Here is a 21,584-nt window from a genome sequence, read left to right as displayed (position 1 = left end):
ATTGATTAACGAATGGTCCAGATGTAAGTGAGAGGAAGCACAGCATGGGTTTATGCCTTGTGATGATCTGTGATAGAACAGCTGCATGAAGTCTCGGTGGCGTAGGTGACTGTGTTCTACAATCACACGAATGATGTTAAAGCAAGAAATCACTTTTTAGGGCATAATTTTTTGTAATATTTATTTAGTTTGAATAAGTAGTCAGACTAAAAGTTAAAAATGAGTTTCAGTCCTCCCAAAGAGTTACAGTTCTAGAACACTGTGTGTGTGTGTGTGTGTGTGTGTGTGTGTGTGTGTGTAACCATAGAGGTAAAATTTCATATCTAAGGCAGTCATGGCTGACTAGGATTAGTTATTTTACATCACTGAAATGAAGAGTTACAGGATATGCCTGATTGACATTGAGGACTATCTAAAGGATAGCCAATTAGTGTAGTCAGAATAGCGGATAAAGCCATCAGAAGCTAAGATTTAGTTTTTAGGGATCCATCTTTATATACATGTATGTCTTTCTCTAAGGGTATGCATGTGTGTGTGTGTGTGTGTGTGTGTGTGTGTGTGTGTGTGGTTTGTTTATCCAATGAGACTTCATGTTTTTCTGGCCAAGGAGAAACTTGTTCATTTATTACTTGTGTCTATTTCTAAACTGGATTGATCACATCTTATAAGTTGTTGAACATGTGATACTCACAGATTATTGCTGACATATTAATTATGTTTGTGTTACATTGAAGTGGTATGCTTACTTCCATTTTTAAAAATTAATAAAAGCTCCTGAAATCCCACAGCAGCTATGAATTTCCGAAGGTTTAAAGGGCACGGACCTGGTGGCTATTCAGGACAAGTCTCGGTGTGGGAGGAACCCCCAAAGCTGCAGAGGAGACGGCACTTGTAGCTTACAAAAGGAGCCTTTCTTCTAGTTGCTTTCTGTACCGTTTTCTTTGATATGACAGCACAAGCAGTGTTCCCAGCGCTGGACAGATGCTCATGCATGGCCTTTCTACTTTTATGATTGCTCTAATAACTCAGATATCATATCAGTGACTTTTCTTGTCCCTGTGACAAAATACCTTACAAAAGTAACTTAAAAGACAAAAGGGGTTATTTTTTGGCTCCTAGTTTGAGTAAATAAAGCCCATGCAGGTGGGAAGGAATTGGTGATGGGAGCATATGATAACTGTCCACACTGCACACATAGTCAGGAAGAATAGAGAAATGAAGGCCAGTGCTGAGCTTGCTGTCTTTGTTTTCAAAAACTAATCAGTTTTGTTCTTAGATAATTTCATACATGTATATAACAACTTCTGAATACCTGCACATTTTGCTCTTTTATTTAGCCCGGAAGCCCAGCCTGTGGGATGGTGCTGCCCACATTCAGGGTGAGCCTTTGATCTTCAGTTAAACCTCTCTGTAAGTGCCCTCACAGACAGGCCCAGAGGCATGTCTCCTAGTTGACCCTCACTCCAGTCAAGTTGACTATGAAGACGAGCATGGAAGGTGCTAAGAACCAAAGATGAGCAAGAGGTAGTCTTTCTTTGAAGGCATGCACACTCAGATGGGTTAATTAACCATTATAGTCCCTGGGTAAGGTGTTGTCTACATAGAGGCAGAGCAAGGTACAGTGGTTATATAGAGGAGGGATGGCTGACAGTGCACAGAGTGGCCAGGGGACTTCCTAGAGGAGGAATGCTTGGGGACTCTTGTGTTCCCACCTTTAACAGTTGTTCTGACATCCCAGGACAATGTTCTCAAGAGGGCCTGCTAAGATCCTTCACCTTCTGACTTGTGACATCTCAAAACTTCAAGCATAGTATGCACTCCTCACATGTGTCCACATATGGCTGTATGCTTTTACACACACACACACATACACACACACACTCATACACACACATACACACACACATACACACACATACACACATGCACACACACATACACACACATACACACACACTCATACACACACACACTCATACACACACATACACACATACACACACATACACACACACACTCATACACACACATACACACACATTCACACACATACACACACACTCATACACACACACATACACACACATACACACATACACACACATATACACACATACACACACACACATACACACACACACACACACACACACACACACCAATGTTTTAGCTAAAGAGAACAGAGCAGATCAGAGCGTCAATGGCTCCAATTTCATGGCCTGCTATAAAAGAAAGGGACATCCTTGTCTGATTAAAAAACTGTGGCTGGGTTTTTGATCCTACTGCACGTACTGGCTTTGTGGGAGCCTAGGCAGTTTGAATGCTCACCTTACGAGACCTGGATAGAGGTGGGCAGTCCTTGGGCTTCCCACAGGTCAGGGAACCCTGATTGCTCTTCGAGAAGATGAGGGGGGGGGGACTTGATCGGGGGAGGGGGAGGGAAATGGGAAGCGGTTGTGGGGACGAGGCAGAAATCCTTAATAAATAAATAAATTAAAAAAAAAAAAACTGTGGCTGGGTGGTGGTGGTAAGTGCCCTTAACTCAGCACTCAGGAGGCAGAGGTAGGTGGATCTGTTTTTTTTTTTTTTGTATTTTTCGAGACAGGGTTTCTCTGTAGCTTTTGGTTCCTGTCCTGGAACTAGCTCTTGTAGACCAGGCTGGCCTGGAACTCACAGAGATCTGCCTGCCTCTGCCTCCCGAGTGCTAGGATTAAAGGCGTGCGCCACCACCGCCCGGCTCTGCGTGGATTTTTTTGAGTTCAAGGCCAGCCTGGTCTACAGAGCAAGTTCCAGGACAGCCAGGGCTACAGAGAGGAACCTTGTTTGAAAAAAAAAACAACCAAACAAGTGTGGTAGAGCTGTTAAAAATGTTGACTCCTATGTCAGATTCCTGGACATGAATCATGTTTCCACCACAGGCAATGAACTCACAGTCTCCATTTCTCATATATAAGGGACAGGAATGTGTGACTCCTTGGGAGAAATGTGAGCAAATGTCTATTAGCTCCAGAGAAGGCACCACTGACAGACCAAAGAAATAGCACCACCCAGGTCTAAGGTGGTAAATCAGTGAGTTTATGGGGTTACCTACAGAAGCATGAGAAAGAGGTTACTTGCAGGAATGTGGGTGAATCAAAGGTAGCTGCATCATTGTAAAGCCCAGAGGTTTGATAACTCAACCCTGGATTCCCTGCCTGTAGCTGAGCCCTAATGTCTTCCTTGGGGAGGGGATGGAAAGGTGCACCATCAACGACATAGATGCCAGGAGTTTGGTGAAAGGGATACAGCGGACTTGTTTATTTAGCAATGGGGAAAAACACCCAGGTGCTCCAGATGGTTGATATCACATGGTCACCCCTCATTGGCTAAGCATGATCAGGACCTCTGACAGTGCCTGTTGCTAGGCCCTCAGGCAGCATCACATGGTTGCCTGTCATTGGCTAGGCATGCTCAGGACCTCTGACGTGCCAGACAGGCTCCAGGTTGGCTCCTCTAGGCTTGGTAGGCCTTAACTTCCTACATACCCACCCGTCTTTATTTACTACGTGGGCACTCAGCAGTAGCCAGAGTTCTTTGCTCAGGCCTTGTTGACCCTGCCTCAGGAAGGCTCAGCAACTGGACTGTGCCTGTCTTAGACCATTTTGCAGAACACCTGTCATTGACTACTAGCCCTCGAAGAACATTCATTCCTGGACAGCTGCCAGGGTAGGGGAGACTAGGCAGTAGCCTTTGAATTACAGATAGCCAGGCATGCATAACCTCCTTCAGAAGACTGCAAGGAAGATGCCTAAGAGCCATTAACACCTGAAGAGTTGCCTTAGTTGTTGCCCACTGCTGACAGGCATGCTGCAGGAGACATTTAAAGAGAATAACAATTAACAGTACCACCTTGCCAATTAATGTATATGCAAGCGTCCAGGAGGGATCAAATAGTCTTTTTATATTATGCCAAACTTTTTCAAAAGGTGTAGAGTCAAAGGCCATAACCTCTACCCTTAATAAATCAATTTGTTTGGAAGCAGGAACAGTGAGAGCAAGAAAGGGGAGTATATACATTACTTATCCTGGGTTATTCCCTCCTTGGTGGAAGCAGGCTGATCCATGCTCACGTGCACATCTCTTACTGGGACCCATATTGCTGTCATGGCAATCTGAGGAAATACACAAGCCTACCCTCTCCTACAGGTTAGCAGGGGGCTGGTGGCTACCATTGGAGGTAGAGAGTATCTTTCCATCTCACCAGGGGCAGGGGTGTGTTCCTTGGCAGAGACGCCCAGTGCTGGTAGGTTGTGCTGAGCCCCTTGTCATCAAAACTGAGAAAGTTCACATGGAAAAGGACCTCTTTACTTTCAGATGAGGATCTCTCCTAGCCTCTGGTTTCCTCAGCTCCTTAAGAGCTCTATTGGTCCTCTCCACTATGGCTTGTCCCTGTGGATTGCAGGGGATGCCAATGATATGGGAAATCTTCAAGGACCCCAGAAAGTCATTAAATTGTTGAGAGGCATAGGCAAAGCCATGATCACTTTTAAATGCCCAAGCTACCCCCACAACTACCATGGCTGACTTAAGGGCCTATCAGCTTTCTTCCCAGATAGGACAAGGACATAAACAAAGGAGAAACAGGTATCTGTTATCACATGAACATATTTAAGATTCCCAAAAGGAGCATTGTGAGTAACATCCATATGCCAGGTGGCATTAGGCAACAAGTCCTGGGATTAACCCCTGCGCATTGAGTCCTAAGGGGGCAAGAGGGGTGCAAGTGGCACATGCATAGGACAAATGCTTACATTGGAAAACTGATAATTTTGTAAGACATCTCTGCACATTCTGTAGAGATAGAAGACACTGCTGTTGAAGAGCCCTGGCTTGCTCTAGGAGATCCATACTGCCTGTTAATATGATGGTGTCTGTGACTTCATTTCCTTGAATCAATTTTCTGGGTAATTTGGAGTGAGATATAATTTATGACAGGTACCAGGGCTTAGTCCTCTGATTTAATAGATCTTGTATGAGCATCATAGTGTTGGTAATGGGATCAGTGAGTCTCTGAGTCAAGAAAATCCAGCACACAAACTGCCTGTACAGCTTACTGGCGGTCAGAAAAAGTGTTAATGGACTCAGCCCGGGCACTCCACTAGAACCCTGAGGAGGGCCAATAGCTCACCCAATTGAATGGAACCATGGTTAGGGAATCACATATGTAACATCTTTGAACTTATCCAGTACACTGGATAAGAACACCATGTCTGTCTTTTCATCGATTTGAATATTATCAAAGAAAACTGTATTGTCGTTAGTGAGGGCAGCACCCATATCCTGCAGGATATCTCTGCCCCAGAGGTTTCTCAGTACCATAGAAACAATAGGGTGAATGGCTTCCTTATTGTTAGCAAGGTCTTTCTAATAGATTGGACGGGTGGTCAGTTTTGAATCTTGTTGGCCTCCTCCTCTACTAATGGGAGGCCCAGCTCTAAATTTCCAGTGGGAGAAGTGGAGCATCTCCATTTTTGTTAATATGGTGACATCTACCCCTGTCTCCACCAAGCCTCTAGCAGCTTGTCCATCAAGATAGATGGTCAGCATTGGGGAGAGGGGAAAATGGGCAGTGTCCAACAGATTTTTGGGTTACCAGAGCCTTCTCTTATTGGAAGGGCTGAGAAACGGCCTGTCTGGAGTTTAAAGGGGCATGTGCTTTGGTAGATTATGATATGCAGTCTTTTGCCCAATGAAATCTCTTATTGCACCTGGGACATCAGGTCCTAGGTTTTGTCTGAGGCAGTCATACTGCAGATGGCCTGGTTTGCTGCACCCCCAGAAAGATCTATCTACTTGGAGGCCCTTGAGTGTTTTGTCAGCATGCTTCTATCTGTAAGGAGGGCTTCCAGGGAAGCTGTGAGGGCAGCAATGGGACTGTTGCTTGGATCAAGGTCTCTTATGGCCAGTATCTACTTGTGAACTGCTCTGATTGCTTTGCGCGTGGGGGCACTAAGCACTTCCCAAACCAATTGTTAGATTAACATTTCCCTACTGGGGCCCTTGTCTACCTTCTGCTCCACTGCCTCATTGACACATGCGAGAAAATCAGCAAAAAGTTCCCATGACTGTTGAATAAGATTGTGGAAGTAAGCTGAAGGCTCCCTCAGGGTTCATACCTGAAGAGCTTTTAAAGCCAGGTCAGAAACATATTGGTAATAAGCTTGATTGTTAATCTGTGCATGATGGATGGGACGAATAAAGTTACCTTGTCCAGTGAGCATGTCAAAGGTCACCAGAACATCAATTAAGAGGTTCTCTCATGCTTGAACTTCTGCTTGATACCCATAAATTGATTTCCTGTTAAGAAAGGTGGCCGGCTCCAGCATAGCTTTGGGCATGTTGTTCTAGGTCAGTGCAGATGTAGAAACATTTCTTAGCTATTATTAACGTGTCTACTTGAAAGTAGATACTGTGCTAAGTTTCCCAGTATTTATTTCCTCTTTTATCTAGAAGTATACAAAATATAATGATTAGATAAAAATGAATTCATACTGAACACAATGAAAACATTTAAAACTACAGAGTTTTGGGGGAAAATCCAATAAAGGATTGCTCTATTTCTTCCCCCAAAGATGAAAATAAATAAATAATTATTGCTTTTCAATTATCAAGTAAGAAAGAAACCAGGGGCTGGGAGTAGTGGTATAGGCCTTTAATTCCAGCACTTGGGAGGCAGAAGCAGAGGCAGGAGAATCTCAGTGAGTTTAAGGCCAGCTTGGTCTACAAAGTGAGTTCCGGGACAGCCAGGACTATTACACAGAGAAGTCCTATCTTGAAAAACCAAAATAAATAAATAAATAAATAAATAAAATAAAAAAAGAAAAGAAAGACATCACAGCATCTAAGATACCTTTCCTGAACTTTCTAAATGCCAGCCTCACTCTTGATGGGAAGAGATGGTTACAGAGGACTCCCCAATATACTGAGTGGCATGCCAGGAAGCAGTACCCCCTCCCTAGGCTGCTTCTTGTTTTGGCCTGCTACTTCATGGTAATCACCTTAAAATTGACTTTGGTGGAATTATCTAAATGCATTTATCTCAATCTATTTTAAATAAAAGTTGATGCAAGGTAGGTGATATTGCAGAAAAAGAAAACACCTCATGGAAGGATTCTGTAATCTACTAACTGACAACTGTTCCTTGTCTTTACGCATATTCAAATAAGATGCTAAATTGAATGCATTATAACTTCCACTTTATATTAAGATGGAAGATTAGCTACCAATCAGAGCTAAATTATATTGTTAGGAAAGCATCAACTCTGATAAAATTTCATCCTCTCCATAAATTACCTTGGCTATTTCATAAACACTGGAAACACAGCGATTCATGAGCTCTAAAGCAAGTAGAAGTACACTCATCTATGGACTGCCGATGCACATGGGTTAAAGACATGCTAATTCAGACTTAATGAGCAATCCCACTGCATGGCCTGTGTCAGTTATGTCGGGTGGAAGGCAGCCCCTCTCCTCGGGATGGCTGACATGCGTAGAATTGCTCATTTTACTGCCCTTGCACCTCGAGTGAGCGCCTCATTTCACAACAGCACCTGCCTCAAAAAGCAGTTAGTCGCTTCCTACTGACAGCGGTATTGGCACTGTCCAGGCAGTTGTAGAGCACACGGACACTAATTGTTCATAGTGAAAGCTGAGCCTTAGAATGCTAAAACTACAATTCAGCAATGATTGTGATAACTTTTGAAAACACCTTGTGACAGTTTATCTTCCTTGATGATGTATTTGGAATTACCTGAGAGACACAACTCTGGGCATGTCTGTAAGGGTGTTTTCAGAGTGTTGACTGAAGAGGAAAGGCCCACTCTGAAATTGGGTGGCACCAGGATAGCTGGAGGCTATGATTGAAGGGGAAGAAAGGAAAAAGAAAGAAATGAAAAACATGACACTACCAACTGAGTGCTAGCATCTCCCTTTATTTAATTGCTTCCACATCTGCCCAGATATAAGAAATCCCTGCTCCAGCAGCCTTGGTTACAAGCTGTTGCCACCATGATCCATACCATGGTGGATTGTACCTTCAACCATGAATGCAAACACACCTTTCCTCCTTTAAGCTGCTTTTTGTGAGGCATTTACAACAGCCAGAAATAGAAAACTGTTTCACATTCATTCAGTCCATTTGTATAGTGGAGCTGTATTTAACCTCTGAAATCTATATTGTTCATATAATTTGCATATCATTATAAGTCATTATTGAATTACAGCCTATCACGAGAACTACTTCAACTTGATATGGTAATTTTTAACCTGCAGACAGTTTGAAAATTATGATTCCAGTTTTTCTTTAGCTTCTGTTCATTTCCCAGATTTCTAGTATGCATTTTCTTTTTTTTTTTTAAATTTATTTATTTATTTAGGATTTCTGCCTCGTCCCCACAACCGCTTCCCATTTCCCTCCCCCTCCCCCGATCAAGTCCCCCCCCCCGCCTCATCTACTCGAAGAGCAATCAGGGTTCCCTGACCTGTGGGAAGCCCAAGGACTGCCCACCTCTATCCAGGTCTCGTAAGGTGAGCATTCAAACTGCCTAGGCTCCCACAAAGCCAGTACGTGCAGTAGGATCAAAAACCCACTGCAATTGTTCTTGAATTCTCAGTATTCCTCATTGTCCACTATGTTCAGCTAGTCCGGATTTATCCCATGCTTTTTCAGACCTAGGCCAGCTGGTCTAGTATGCATTTTCAACAGTCTCTTGAAGCTAAGAGTCTTCCTTCCCCATCCGAGGCAACTGCTACTGACCATTCTATGAAGGATGTGTTGTCATGTATGTGGGCTGATCTGTGACTGGGGCTGTGGCCACCCTGCAAATGTCTCCTCTTTTCCTCCTGATCCTGAGCCCTCCACCTACTGTACTGGATTTCTGTGATGTAATCTATTGGAGCATGTTAGCTCAGAGTTACATGCCAATAAATATATAAAGGGGTGGGTGCGTCCATGAAATACAGCTCTGGTTACATTTGTCCTTTCAAGATGAATTGCTTTGATGTAATTTGGCCATGAATGAGTGGGGATTGAGAGTGTTTGCATTTCCTGATACACACTTGTGCATGGGGACTCAGGCTGAGCAACAGCTTTATGATGCTGGGTTGAGTTCTCCAGAAAGCTACAGTCAGAAGAGATGGGGTCCAAGCCCCTCTCATCCTTCCCAGACTTCTTGGTCCTCTGAGTTAGGTTTCTCAGGTCTCTGGTCTTTTTTTTTTTTTAAATATTTATTTATTTATTTATTATGTATACAATATTCTATCTCTGTGTGTCTGCAGACCAGAAGAGGGCAGCAGATCTCATTACAGATGGTTGTGAGCCACCATGTGGTTGCTGGGAATTGAACTCATGACCTTTGGAAGAGCAGGCAATGCTCTTAACCACTGAGCCATCTCTCCAGCCCCAAGTCTCTGGTCTTGAAAGAGTGTCTGTACCATCTGTTTCTCCTTCCTCGTCTCCTCTTTGTACTGCATTCAATACCGTCTGTTTTTCACTCCTTACTAAAATTTGTCCCACTCAGATGACCACTGGGATGCCAAAACTGGGGAGGTTTTAATACTGATGACCTCTTTTTGGATTTTCCAGAGCCTTCATGAAAGCCTTCCCTGCCCTGTCCTCTCTTGCTGTTCCTTTTAAGTCTCTGGGGACTTCTGCCTACCACTTCAGTACTGAGTGGCAGATTTGCTCTTAAGATAGCTTCTAGTCTTATCCTAAGTTCTTATCTATACAGTTGATTTTATCTACCGACTGTATTGTTTTTTCAGTTAATAAATGTATTTTTTTGATAATTTCATATATGAGCACTGTGTATACATCACTGCTGCCCCTCTATTTCCCTCCACAACTCCCCCTGTAACCCCACAACTTCATGATCTCTTCTTTAAATATTAGTTTCATGTATACAAATTTACTCACATGTATGTACATATCTATTTATAACCTATTGAGTTCCATTTAGCTTTTCACATATGTACATGTGTGTAAGGCTGGCCTCTTTAGATTGAATAACCTATGTAGTGGTAGCTTGTCCCTAGAGGAGACTGATTATCCCTCAGCAGAAATTGACCACCTGTAGCTCTTCACCTAGGGGTGCAACTAGGGTGGAATTTTCCTTGTCTTTATTGGTGTGTCAACTGGTACTGTCATTATGTTGATCTTGTTAGGAAAATATATTGTTGAGAGTTCATGGGCTCAACTTCCCTGCCGTATATGGAACGTACTTGTTTGGTACTCCGGCTATTAGTCTTTCTTCCCTCCTCCTTCCTATGATTTTCCCTGTGCCATAGGTTCAGTTGGGATTAGATATTTCAGTTGGGGTTAAATGGTCCTCAGTCACTTATTCTTTGCATTTTGACCAGTTGGAAATCTCTGTAATAGTCTCTGTCTGATGGAAAAAGACTTTTTCAGTGAGGGATTGGATACTTGCAAGGATAAGTATCTAGAATACAGTTAGAAATTATGTTGATTTAAGAAAATAGCTGAAATAGGTTTTCCTTTAGAGTCTGTCGCTTCTCTGGCCATAGGTAGTTGGCTGGGTTACAGTAGCAGGCAGGCATTCACTCTTGCTGAGTAGGCCTTAAGTTCAGTTAGATGGCTTTTGGTTACCCCCAAGATAAAAGTGCGCTGTTACACCATTTTGGGTATCTTGTCACTCTGGTCATTGTTGTCATTCATAGATTTGACAGCTGGGTAGAACTACCGATTGCTTCTCTTCTTTGGCAGTCAGCATAGCCCCTTCCTATACCATGGCACCCAGTTCTCAGGGAGGCAGCTTCCAGGTCAGTACCAGATCAATCCTCCAAGTCTTGTGCCCAAGGTATGTGGTGTCATCGGCAATAGGGTTTTACCTTCAGGTTCCAGAAGGCAAGCAAGGGAAATAGCTATAATTTATAGCTATTTTCTCTTTGAAATCCCTTAGATCTCTTGATTATGGATTTTTCAGCCCTCCTAGTTTTCTTTATCTGTCCTCTCTCCCTTTCTATCAGTGTTTCCCTCTCCTCTCTCCAGATAAAGTCTCCCTTCTTTTTTCCAATTTTTCCGTTTTATAGCTCTTGTTTCTTACTGTCTCCCGGACAAGCCCTTTCCCCATCTCCAGGTGGTCCCAAGGCAGAGGATGCTGCTTGCTAAAATTCCAGAGAACCTTTTCCACGAGATTCAGGTGCCAGCGCGCTGGCTTCTGCTTTCACTTTTAGGAGCAGTTGTTTGCGTAACAGGGAGTTTTCTGCTTATGCGGACCCTTGGGGAAATATATTCATGTTCCAGAGAGAAAATTTTGAAGACGGGGTTCTTGGCCTTAAAGGAGAGTCACGGTAGGAGGAGTTTTCCCTGTGCCTCAAAGATTGTGGTGCCAATAGGGTAGATTGTGAGAAATTTCTTGCTCAGCTCTAGATAGAAGATATCACAAGTATATCCATTGTCCTATACTGGAGTCTATATAGAGGGAATAAGAATAGTGTGGGTTGATAAAAAAAGAATGAGATACCAGAATCTTCCTTTCTGGGAGCATATGGAAACAACAGGCCCCCTACTATAAAACTGGGGAACTGAAAAATGCTGAAATCAGCCAGTTAAATGCTTATTTTGAGATATTTTGTAAAGCTTGCATTTTAGAAAATATCAAATGATTCTACATGTAACTTGGTTAAAGTAAAAATAGTTTCAGACTGTCTAACATACTATAACCCGTCAGCAATCAGTCTGAACACAGGCTTTAAAAATAAAAGGTCCTATACTTTACAGACCCTGAGAAATTTGTAACTTTCTGGTTTGACAGATGCTTATAGGCAGAGTGTTTTGTTGGGACCATCGATTCCCCAAATAACCACACAGAGACTTATTATTAATTATAAATACTCAGTTGATAGCTTAGGTTTGCTGCTAACTCACTCTTTCAACTTAACTTAGCCTATATTTCTTATCTACACTCTACCATGTGGTGGTACCTTTTTCAGCATGTTCATCTGCTTTCTCTGCAACTGGATGGTGACTCCACCCTCTTCTCCCCAGAATTCTCTGTTTGTCTTTCCTACCAAACCTCTTCCTGCCTAGCTATTGACCAGTGAGCTCTTTATCCCCCTCTTCTTTCTCCCTCTCCACTTGATCTTCCCATTCTTGTTTTCCTTGCCCCATTTATCTGTAACTATCTATTCTATTTCCCTTTCCTATATAAAAGTTACATAGTTATAAAGCAATATATCACAAATTGTATATGTTAGAAATATGTGCTTTGATTTTATACTCTGAAGAAAACTTCTGACTTTGAGGAAACATCTATGTCTAAAAAGAACAAAATATAAATGCAGACATAAGAGCAAAATTACCCATGTTTTAGAGAAATCAATGATAATAATCTTTTGCCTTCTATCTACACTCAGGATATTTTGTTACATTTATTTAAAGTTAAGACAAAATGCATGTGTTTAAAATAAATTTTATGCAAATATTTGATAGTCAAATCTGTACATAATTTCATAGCTGATGATAGCTAATACCCTGTAGTGGGAGTCGGAGAGCAGAAAGACACCAGCTATTTCAGGCTAGAGATATAAAAGCACAGCCTGTGTAAGTGTGTGAAGTTATTTTCATGTAACTTTAGAAATTGCTGAAGGAAACTAGGACTTGCAATGTTGGTGTCTTTGTGGAGAGTTTGGGCTTGAGAGATTCGTGACTGAAAAGATTCAGTTCTGTTCCTGTCCAAGTGGATGTTCTCAGAACATTGACTGTCCTTGTGATGAGATTTTAATTTGGTGTGTGTGTGTGTTGGTGCCTGTTTGTGTACACATGAGTGAGTCATGAGGGGCGCATGACCTCTGTAAGGGTCTGATGAGAGCTGGCTGACCTCCATAAGGGAACGCTATTCAACATGTTTCTTCCTTTCTGCTTGTGTGTTTGCTAGCCCTCACAAGGACTCTTTTCTCCTGGACCACCTCCCTGCGAGTGCTTTAATTTTCAGTACATGTTGTGATGTCAGCAGTCTGTGTCTATGAAGAGCCATATGGAAATTTAGTATATTTAACATATACAGGTACTTACCCTAATATTAAGCGGACAGAAACTGCTTTTATTTCATCTTCTGAAATCTTGTTTAAATTCTGACTCTGTTGACTGATGTGATGCATAGACTGTTTCCTTAGAAATGGGTCGACATTCTCTTCTTAGAGTGTTGTTTTATGTATTCAAAGTCAGAAACTCTTCTTCCCGTACATTGTCTCAATAATCTGTTAGGTTTAATAAGCTGTATTTTAAACTTAAAACTTTATTTTAAATTTAACATTTTATCAGGTGATCATAGTAGTATAATGGAAAAAGTATCTACAGCTATCAGAATTTTCTTCACATAGCTTTTAGTTAACAAATAAAGTTTTCATATAATATTTAGGACTGACCATGAGAATACTATTTTTTTCTAATTCATCCTGATGTTTGACTTGTCTTCAGCATTAAATTGTGATGTATATAAAACTACTTGAGAATAATTTTAAACAACTCTGTTGATAGGCCAAGGAGATGGCTCTATGGGTATGAATGCTTCTTGCAAAAGTAGATACAGGTTCAAATTGCTAGTGCTCACATAAAGAACTGAATATAGCTGTGCACATCTGTAACCTCAGCATTGTTTGAAGAGTCTTGAGAGATCCTGTTTCCTGTTTCAGGGAGAAAGTGATAGAGTAGATCTCCCTCTGACTGCCTACAGGCTCGTGTGTGCGTATCTGTACATTCACGTGCACATTCTCTCTCTCTCTCTCTCTCTCTCTCTCTCTCTCTCTCTCTCTCTCTCAGACAGAGAGAATGAGTAAATAAATAGGTGTGTATGTGAAAAACAGTTCGGATGAGAAAAGATTGTTGCCATGGAGGGGCTGATTGTCACCAGTTACAGGACTGAATCATAGCTTATCAATTATTTGATCACCTTTTTTTAAATCTGAGGATGGTAATGAGCTGAAATTCAAGGTTCTTGGAGTCAGAGCAGCTTTTGTCTCAGCTGTGGCCACTGGAAGCTTGGGAGTCATCAGGGTTCCTTTTCCATTTCAGCAGGAGAAACAGATTCATATTTATTTTGAACAGCACAGCCATGAGATGAGATGCCTTCCCTACCTCAGCAACTCTGTTTTTGTATTTTAGGCAATAAAGCTCATAAGCGATAAGTGAAAAATAATTGAGGAGCATTTTTATTTTTTCTGGAGTGTTTGTTATTGCTTTACAGTGTAATATGCACTAAAATGCCCATTCATGGTACAAAGAGAAAAGATGCGAGCTGGACTCGGGTGTAGTGTGCATCCAAGCATTGAATTCGATCCTCGGTGTAGTAACTGAATGAGAGTAGTATTGTGTATCCAGTTCATCCTTGCTCCTTAGTTTCTCAGCAAACAGCTTTGATTACAAAGGTTTCAGGCAGAGGAAGCATTAAAATATTGGATCCCTTTATTCTGGCAGTTGTTTGTGTTGGGGGATGGTGGTGAAGACATTTGCATGCTGTAGGGGAGGAAGAGAGACAGATAATAACTGCTCTGGGAGAAAAAAACAGAAGACCAGTGGAAAGGATTTTTTGCCCACTGTCGTCTTGGCAAGAAATGGAGAAGGGGTCTGAGTCTCCCACATTTGTCTTTGCACAGCGGGTTTCTGCCGGAGTTGGAAGGGGGTTGTTTTTTCTGGACCATTATAATTGGACCTGTAATGTTTTAGCTACTTCTGACTGCTATAACAAATGACCCATAGTTGTCCCAAAACAACACCAAGAGTGTAGCTCTAGGAGCCAGACTTCCAACACAGACTCAAAATCAAAGGAAGAGCTGTGTCCTGACTGTTCTGGTTCCCAGAGGCAGTGTCCTTTGCTAAGTATTCCCTTCTGTTTTCACAGCCAGTGATGGCACCAGGTCCTGTCTCACTTTCTGCCCCATTCTCTGGTTCCGTTTTCACTTTCAGGCACCACTGTAACTGGATCACATCAAGCTTAGCTGGTGAACCCTTACTTCTCTGTTCTATGCAGTGTAAGGTGGCCTCAGTTTCTTAGTATTCTGATGTGGGCATCTCTGGCACATTACTAATTAGGCTTCCACACATAAGCAATTCATCTATATTGATCTAGGTTGTACTTCAGTTCCCTTGTTCCTCTAGTGCTTTTGTTCTTCCACCCCATCTCTATTCAAACACTATACTGCCAAGTGTGGCCAGCTTGGCTCAAAGGTCCCACAAAAACAGAGGCTGAAATAAGTGTGTTTATAAACTGTTGGCTCTTCAGTTATGTAAATATGCCTGTGTCCAGCCACTTTCTGATGTCCCTGTGCTGGGTTTTGTTCATTGCTGGAGGCAATAGAGAACAAGATGGACACATCCCTACTCTCCGCTTTGTGAGGAAGTGATGGGCAGAAAGTTACCAAACAAATGAGCACCAGGCAGAGGAGGACAATGAACACTGAATGAGTGTTGGCTGCTGACACTGGGATGAAGAATGGTTTTCTTAGAACTGAATAGCAAGGAGTAGCTAATCATGTGAAAATGGCAGAGGGTGTGGGAAGTAAAAAAGCTGCATTATAGCTGGTACCCAAAGCCTTTAATCCCAGCACTCAGGAAGCAGAGGTAGGTGGATCTCTGTGAGTTTGAGGCCAATCTGGTCTACAGGAGCTAGTTCCAGGACAGTTAGGACTGTTACACAGAGAAACCCTGTCTTGAAAGACCAAAACCAAACCAAATCTAACCAAACCAAATCAAACCAAACCAAAACAACAAAACAAACAAACAAAAAATCTGCATGATATAAGTTGGGTTTCTGTTAGGAACAGAACGAAGGTCAGTGTAGGTGGATGTACAGGAAGGAGAGAAGTGTACTGCTCAATCCCAGTTCCTTATGGCGTGTGAAGAACTTGTGTTCTAAGGCATGATGGAAAGATATCGGAGGGTTTCTAGGCTTTGGGATGAATTAAATAGTGTGTGTGTGTGTGTGTGTGTGTGTTTATATGGTGTGTAGAGACCGGAGACTGACTTCTGGTATCTTCCTCAATCATTTTCCACCTTATCTTTTGAGACAGGCTCTCTCACTGAACCTGGAGTCGGATCTCTGATTTGGCTAACTGGCTGGGCAGTCAGCCCTAGGCATCCTCTTGTATCTGCTACTTTTGGCTGTTGCCTCCTCCTCCTCTTTTTAACATGGGTGCTGGAGTTTGATTCATATCCTCATGCTTGTATAGACTGAGCCATGCATTTAGCTCAAATAAATAATTTTTATTTTATTCTTTTAATCAAAACTGTATTTTGGAAAACTTGTAAAAAATGCAGTGAGATTAGCCAAACTGAAAGTCTTACAGATGTCAGTGAACATCTGTATAGACAGAATAGCCATTCTGAAGCCATGGGGCTTCACTTTGGATTATAATCTTTCACCATCATTTACATTGTTATGTACTTATCAACCCTCCCCCCTACATAGGAGAGACAAATACATGACAGAGCTAAAACTAGAAAGTCCCTTTATTTCCCCTTGTGTGACACTTGTCTTTACCTGCATTCCCTTTCTGTCTTCAAGTGTTGCTTCCCTCTTTTGGAAGCTTGCACGGTGCCTTCTGGTACTATGAACTCTAGTCCTCAGGACTCTGACCAGGAGCTTCAGGAAGGATTCTCATTCCTGGAATTAGAGTTTTTGTTGGGGGAACATGGTCAGCGCAGATAGGAAGAGTTCATTTAAACTGTGAGGAGAATAACAGTGTAAAGTGACTTGAAGGGAGAAACAGTGTGAGGGGAACTTTAATTTGGAAGAGGTAGGGAGATAAATACAGGAGAAAGGCACAGGGGTTAAACTAGCAGTAAAGATATCTGAAAAATCATAGGGCATTATATTATTGTCTGTCTACCTAAAATTATGTAGAATATATATAAGTAAATCTATGTAAGAATTACATAGAACATATATAAATAAAAAAATACATATATGGGTTTACTTTTGGACACCAGATGGACTCCTGATCTTGGTGACAGGCATATTTACATTGACATTCTATTGTAGATAACATTTTTAAGTTATGGCAAGAAATTGATGCTTACATTGTACTTGGTATTGTCAGTCCAGCTTGACAAACATTTTCTCAAAACCTGCTTGAAGGCAGCCACTGTGGCAGGCATAGCACTCACCAACACAAAAGCTGTGGTCTGCACCCAAAGGACTTGTAGAACAGCAAGAGCAAGACAGAGCAAGTAATAGAGATTGATAAGTTAGCAATGATTCATGAATAAACAAAGACAGTGAGATAATGAGTGCTGGGAGGAAATGGCTGGTTTTGTTTGGCTGTGTGGTTGGTGATGAAACTGGAGGTGATCTTTATAGAGTATTAATATTGAATGTGATTTGAACTGAGGGTTACACTCCCCTGGAACTTCTGCGAGGACAAGAGAGAGAACATAATGTAGACGTAATGATGTTGGCATGGTCTGTGACAACACAGGGCACACATTCTTAGCATACATTGCTTAGGGCGGGAGATGAAGACATAGATGGAGCCGAGGCTCTGTCAATGGAGTAGGAAATAGGAGAGGTGCATGATGTGTGAGCCACAGTACAGGATGCTCCTGTGGGTATCATTACTCACATGGTAAGAGATGGGAGTCGAAGGAGCTGGGAAGGTGAGATTGCTGTAGGCAAGAGGTAGGAGGGTTATCCAATAAGATTCTGAGGAGACAGATGATATAACTGTGTCTAAATCAGGAAGCCACTGTGCAAAGAGGCTAGTGTGGAAAGGAAGAACTAAATGCCCAAGAGGTGTCTGGAGCAGCTGTACATGAGGTGGGCGCATCAAACAGGACAGGAGGCGATGTGTGTGTGTGTGTGTGTGTGTGTGTGTGTGTGTGTGTGTGTGAGAGAGAGAGAGAGAGAGAGAGAGAGAGAGAGAGTAAACCTAGGGCTTGTTTCCACCTTATTTTCAATTGATGCTCACTGAACGTAACTGAGTACAGTGCTTCAGTCTTACTCTTGGAAACAGGCATTCAGAAGACAGATACCTGCTTCTGCTGTGCACATGGAGAAGGAGGTAGTCCTTACCTCTAGAATCTCCCTCCTCCAGAGGCTGCAGGACCCTCTTCCTGCCTCCAGAGTGGCAATTTTTCACTCATCTCATGCAGTTACACATCAATCAACTTCTTACAATGTGCCCCATCCATTCAAAAATCCAATCTGTAGTATTTAGTAGTGTCTATTAGCACAGCGCCACCATCTTTTAATATTTTCAAGTAGCATTTAATGGCTTGATAAATGCTCATGATATAATTTTAAAGTGGATAGTGGCTTATAAATCTCAAGTTTTATTTGTATGTGTGTGAGAGAGTGAGGGAGATGAAGAAAAGGAAGAGGAGTAAAAGGAGGAGGAGGGGAAGTTGTAAAAATGTTGGGACATCTGTCTCTGGGCCATGAGATATTGGAAGGGTGTTTATTTCCTTCATTTTCTAGCCATAAACAAAGGACATTGAGCCTATAATTAGTGATCCTAGAGAAGCTAAATAAGGAGAACCCAAAGAAAAACATATAGGCATCCTCCTGAATATTAACCTTCATCAGGCGATGAAAGGAGACAGAGACAGAGACCCACATTGGAGCACAGGACAGAAATCTCAAGGTCCAAATCAGGAGCAGAAGGAGAGAGAGCACGAGCAAGGAACTCGGGACCACAAGGTGTGCACCCACACACTGAGACAATGGGGATGTTCTATTGGGAACTCACCAAGGCCAGCTGGCCTGGGTCTGCAAAAGCCTGGGATAAAACTGGACTTGCTGAACATAGCGGATAATGAGGACTACTGAGAGCTCAAGAACAATGGCAATGGGTTTCTGATCCTACTGCAGGTACTGGCTTTGTGGGAGCCTAGGCAGTTTGGATGCTCACCTTACTAGACCTGGATGGAGGTGGGGGTTCCTTGGACTTCCCACGGGGCAGGGAACCCTGATTGCTCTTTGGGCTGACGAGGGAGGGGGACTTGATTGGGGGATGGGGAGGGAATTGGGTGGTGGGGAAGAGACAGAAATCTTTAATAAATAAATAAATTTAAAAGAAAAAAAATAAAATACATCTGTTGACAGTTTGTAGCTCTGCTTGACAGAGGTAGACACTGACAGTGACTGTGAGTTCTGAGAACACGTTCTGTTGTTATAATAAATTATAGAGCATCCTGTGTTGTCTCTTTGTAAAGAAGCCCAGTAAGTCATAGCTACAGTCTGTGCATCTGTCATCTAAGAAAGGAATGTGAATTGTGCCTGAGTTTCCATCCCTCCTCACTTCTCTTCCTCCCCTATATCTTTCCCTGGCTCTGTCATCTCCAATTTCCCTACATTCCGCTGTAATTCTACCTATGAGACCCCAGGCCTCGGGCAGCTTGTGGGGGTCAGTTTCTCTCTGGTTGTTGGGCTGTAAGCAGTCATAGGGAACAGACGACACCTGTGAGTGCTCTACCACTGTCCCGTGCCCCAGCCTGGGTGCTGCATCTCGTTCATTATGATCGCTCCCCAACAGATGTAAGCCTATGTTTTGTGTGTAGTTAAGGTTGACCTTGGAACTTCAGCAATGTTTCCTGTTGTGTGGCGTATATTAAGTAATTTTTCTAGCAAACATGCCCCTGTTATAGAAATAAAAATGACCTGAAGACAAAAGAGAAGCAGTTTCTACATTGTAGGGGTAATCAAACCTGGAGTAGACTATCAGCAAAGGAGGTAAAGTTTCCATATCTGGAGAGCCTGAAAAATTGAGACAGAGCAGATTTCCATGAGGGTGGCTGCAGCACTAGATATGTCTGGAAGCAAGTAGACAGACAGAATGACAGAAGGCTCTGGAATTTGATTATTGGCCTGGAGAAGGGAAGGCTGAGGGGAGACATTGAAAATCCTTCAAATACAGAAAATGGAGACTGCTGTTTGCAGAAGGAAGCAAGTTGAAGGAGCTTAGCCTAAATCCCTAGGGGCATAGGTCTCTTCTGTTGTCAAGGGCGTGAAGCCACGGGTTTTGAAATTCTTGTAGAAATCTGCAAAACTAAAACATGTTTATTGTCTGGAGGGATGCAGGAAGTCTACTGCTATGAGCCTGTTGCAATAAAAATATGTTCACTGCTTTGAATAGAGAGAATTGTTTGCCTATATTCTATTGAATGCATAGCATTCTCCAGGGAAATGGAAACTCTCATGTTTTGTAAAGCAGGGAGCATAGTTACTGATTGCTGGCTAGGAGCACTGGAGTCTAGCCAGGAGCCCTTTCCACCTCAGAACACTGGGGCTCCCAGTCAGCAACCATATATGAGCAGGCATTCCAGCAGAGCTCTGCTTGCCCAAGACAGCCTTATTGGGGCCACTGGACCTCTTCTCATTTAAAACAGAAGACTTGGGGGTCAGCACATTTAAGTACTTGCTGTGAAAGAGGAACTGAATCTATTTATTTATTTCCCTTCTGGCATTTCACTGTAATGTCAGCTTTCAGCCACACGATGTCACGATTGGATTTTGATTTTTTTTCACCTGTATTTGGCTCCGCAGATGAAGGCATTTTCAAAGCTGGAACAGAGAGATCTGAAACGAGGGGGGCAGCAGAAGTCCAAGAGGATGAAGACACGCAAGTTGAGGTTCCTGTGGACCAGGTAATCCTCACACCTCTAAGTACCCATGGAAACTGGAAACATAACTTTGATTCCCTTATGTGCTCAGGTGCCAAGGGGTCACATGATCTTCAGAGTATAACTCGGCACCTCCAGTTCTTCCCAGTACCCCTCCAGAAAATATCCACCTGTCTCTCTTTAATGTGAAAATAGTGTGTTTTTAATAATCAGGGGAGACAAGAGGGAACTCCATATAAGCCACAAGCTCACAGAGAAAATCTGATTTTAAAAAAGGAGCCTTGGCTGGGATTTTTAAACTAGGAAAAAAAGAAGTGTTTTTATAATGCCATGATATTCTCTTCTTTGGGGTCTTTGACATTTTTGTGGTTAGTTGTTTTTGTTTGTTTGTTTGTTGTGTGTGTGTGTTTTAAAGAATTGTCATATAAATACAACTCAAATGTTTTCTCTGTGTGTAGTAATTTCCTTTCCTAGACCAGGAGAACAATGTATTCATTTGTGTTTCAGAAAGATGTGTTAACAGAAGAAATTAAGCCATGTTAATTCTGGCTAAATGCAAAAAGTAAGCCAGTTATCCATGTGTTCATGTGTGTGTGAATCTGAGTGTGTGTAGGCATCAAGCATCTTTCTCAGTTGTTCTATATTTTATTTCTGAGATGGGGTTTCTCACTAACCCTGGAGCTCACTGACTTGACTAGACTAGCTGGCTAGCAAGTCCCTGGGACCCATGCCGCTACCTTTTCAACAGTGGGTTAAAGATGTGTGCTATGCCTGGCTCTCATGTGGCTTCTGGACATCTGAAATTAGGGCTCTTTACACACTGAGCCATCTCCCTAGACCCTATCACACTTTGTTTTTTAATAAAGTAATTCTTTATTAAATATGATTAGCATTATAGGAATTATAGGGTATTTTCTTCACTTTCTTAATTTTTACACTCAAAGATTTTGAAGAGTTCATATTGATGAAACAA

At 42.3% G+C, this 21,584-nt stretch overlaps 1 protein-coding gene across 1 annotated transcript in view; it reads left to right on the top strand.

Annotated features, from left to right (window-relative positions):
• The window catches only part of Dcdc2 (doublecortin domain containing 2), a 165,127-nt gene that overhangs the window by 124,019 nt on the left and 19,524 nt on the right, over positions 1-21,584 (top strand). The window contains exon 9 of the mRNA XM_041632902.1: positions 20,535-20,635. Coding sequence (XP_041488836.1) covers positions 20,535-20,635 — 101 coding nt within the window. The remainder of the gene's footprint in view (positions 1-20,534; positions 20,636-21,584) is intronic.

Source organism: Microtus oregoni, unplaced genomic scaffold (genome assembly GCF_018167655.1).
Source record: "Microtus oregoni isolate MIOR12 unplaced genomic scaffold, Mior012 000042F_ref0000377, whole genome shotgun sequence".
NCBI lineage: Eukaryota > Metazoa > Chordata > Mammalia > Rodentia > Cricetidae > Microtus > Microtus oregoni.
This window is presented reverse-complemented; position numbering and strand designations above follow the sequence as displayed.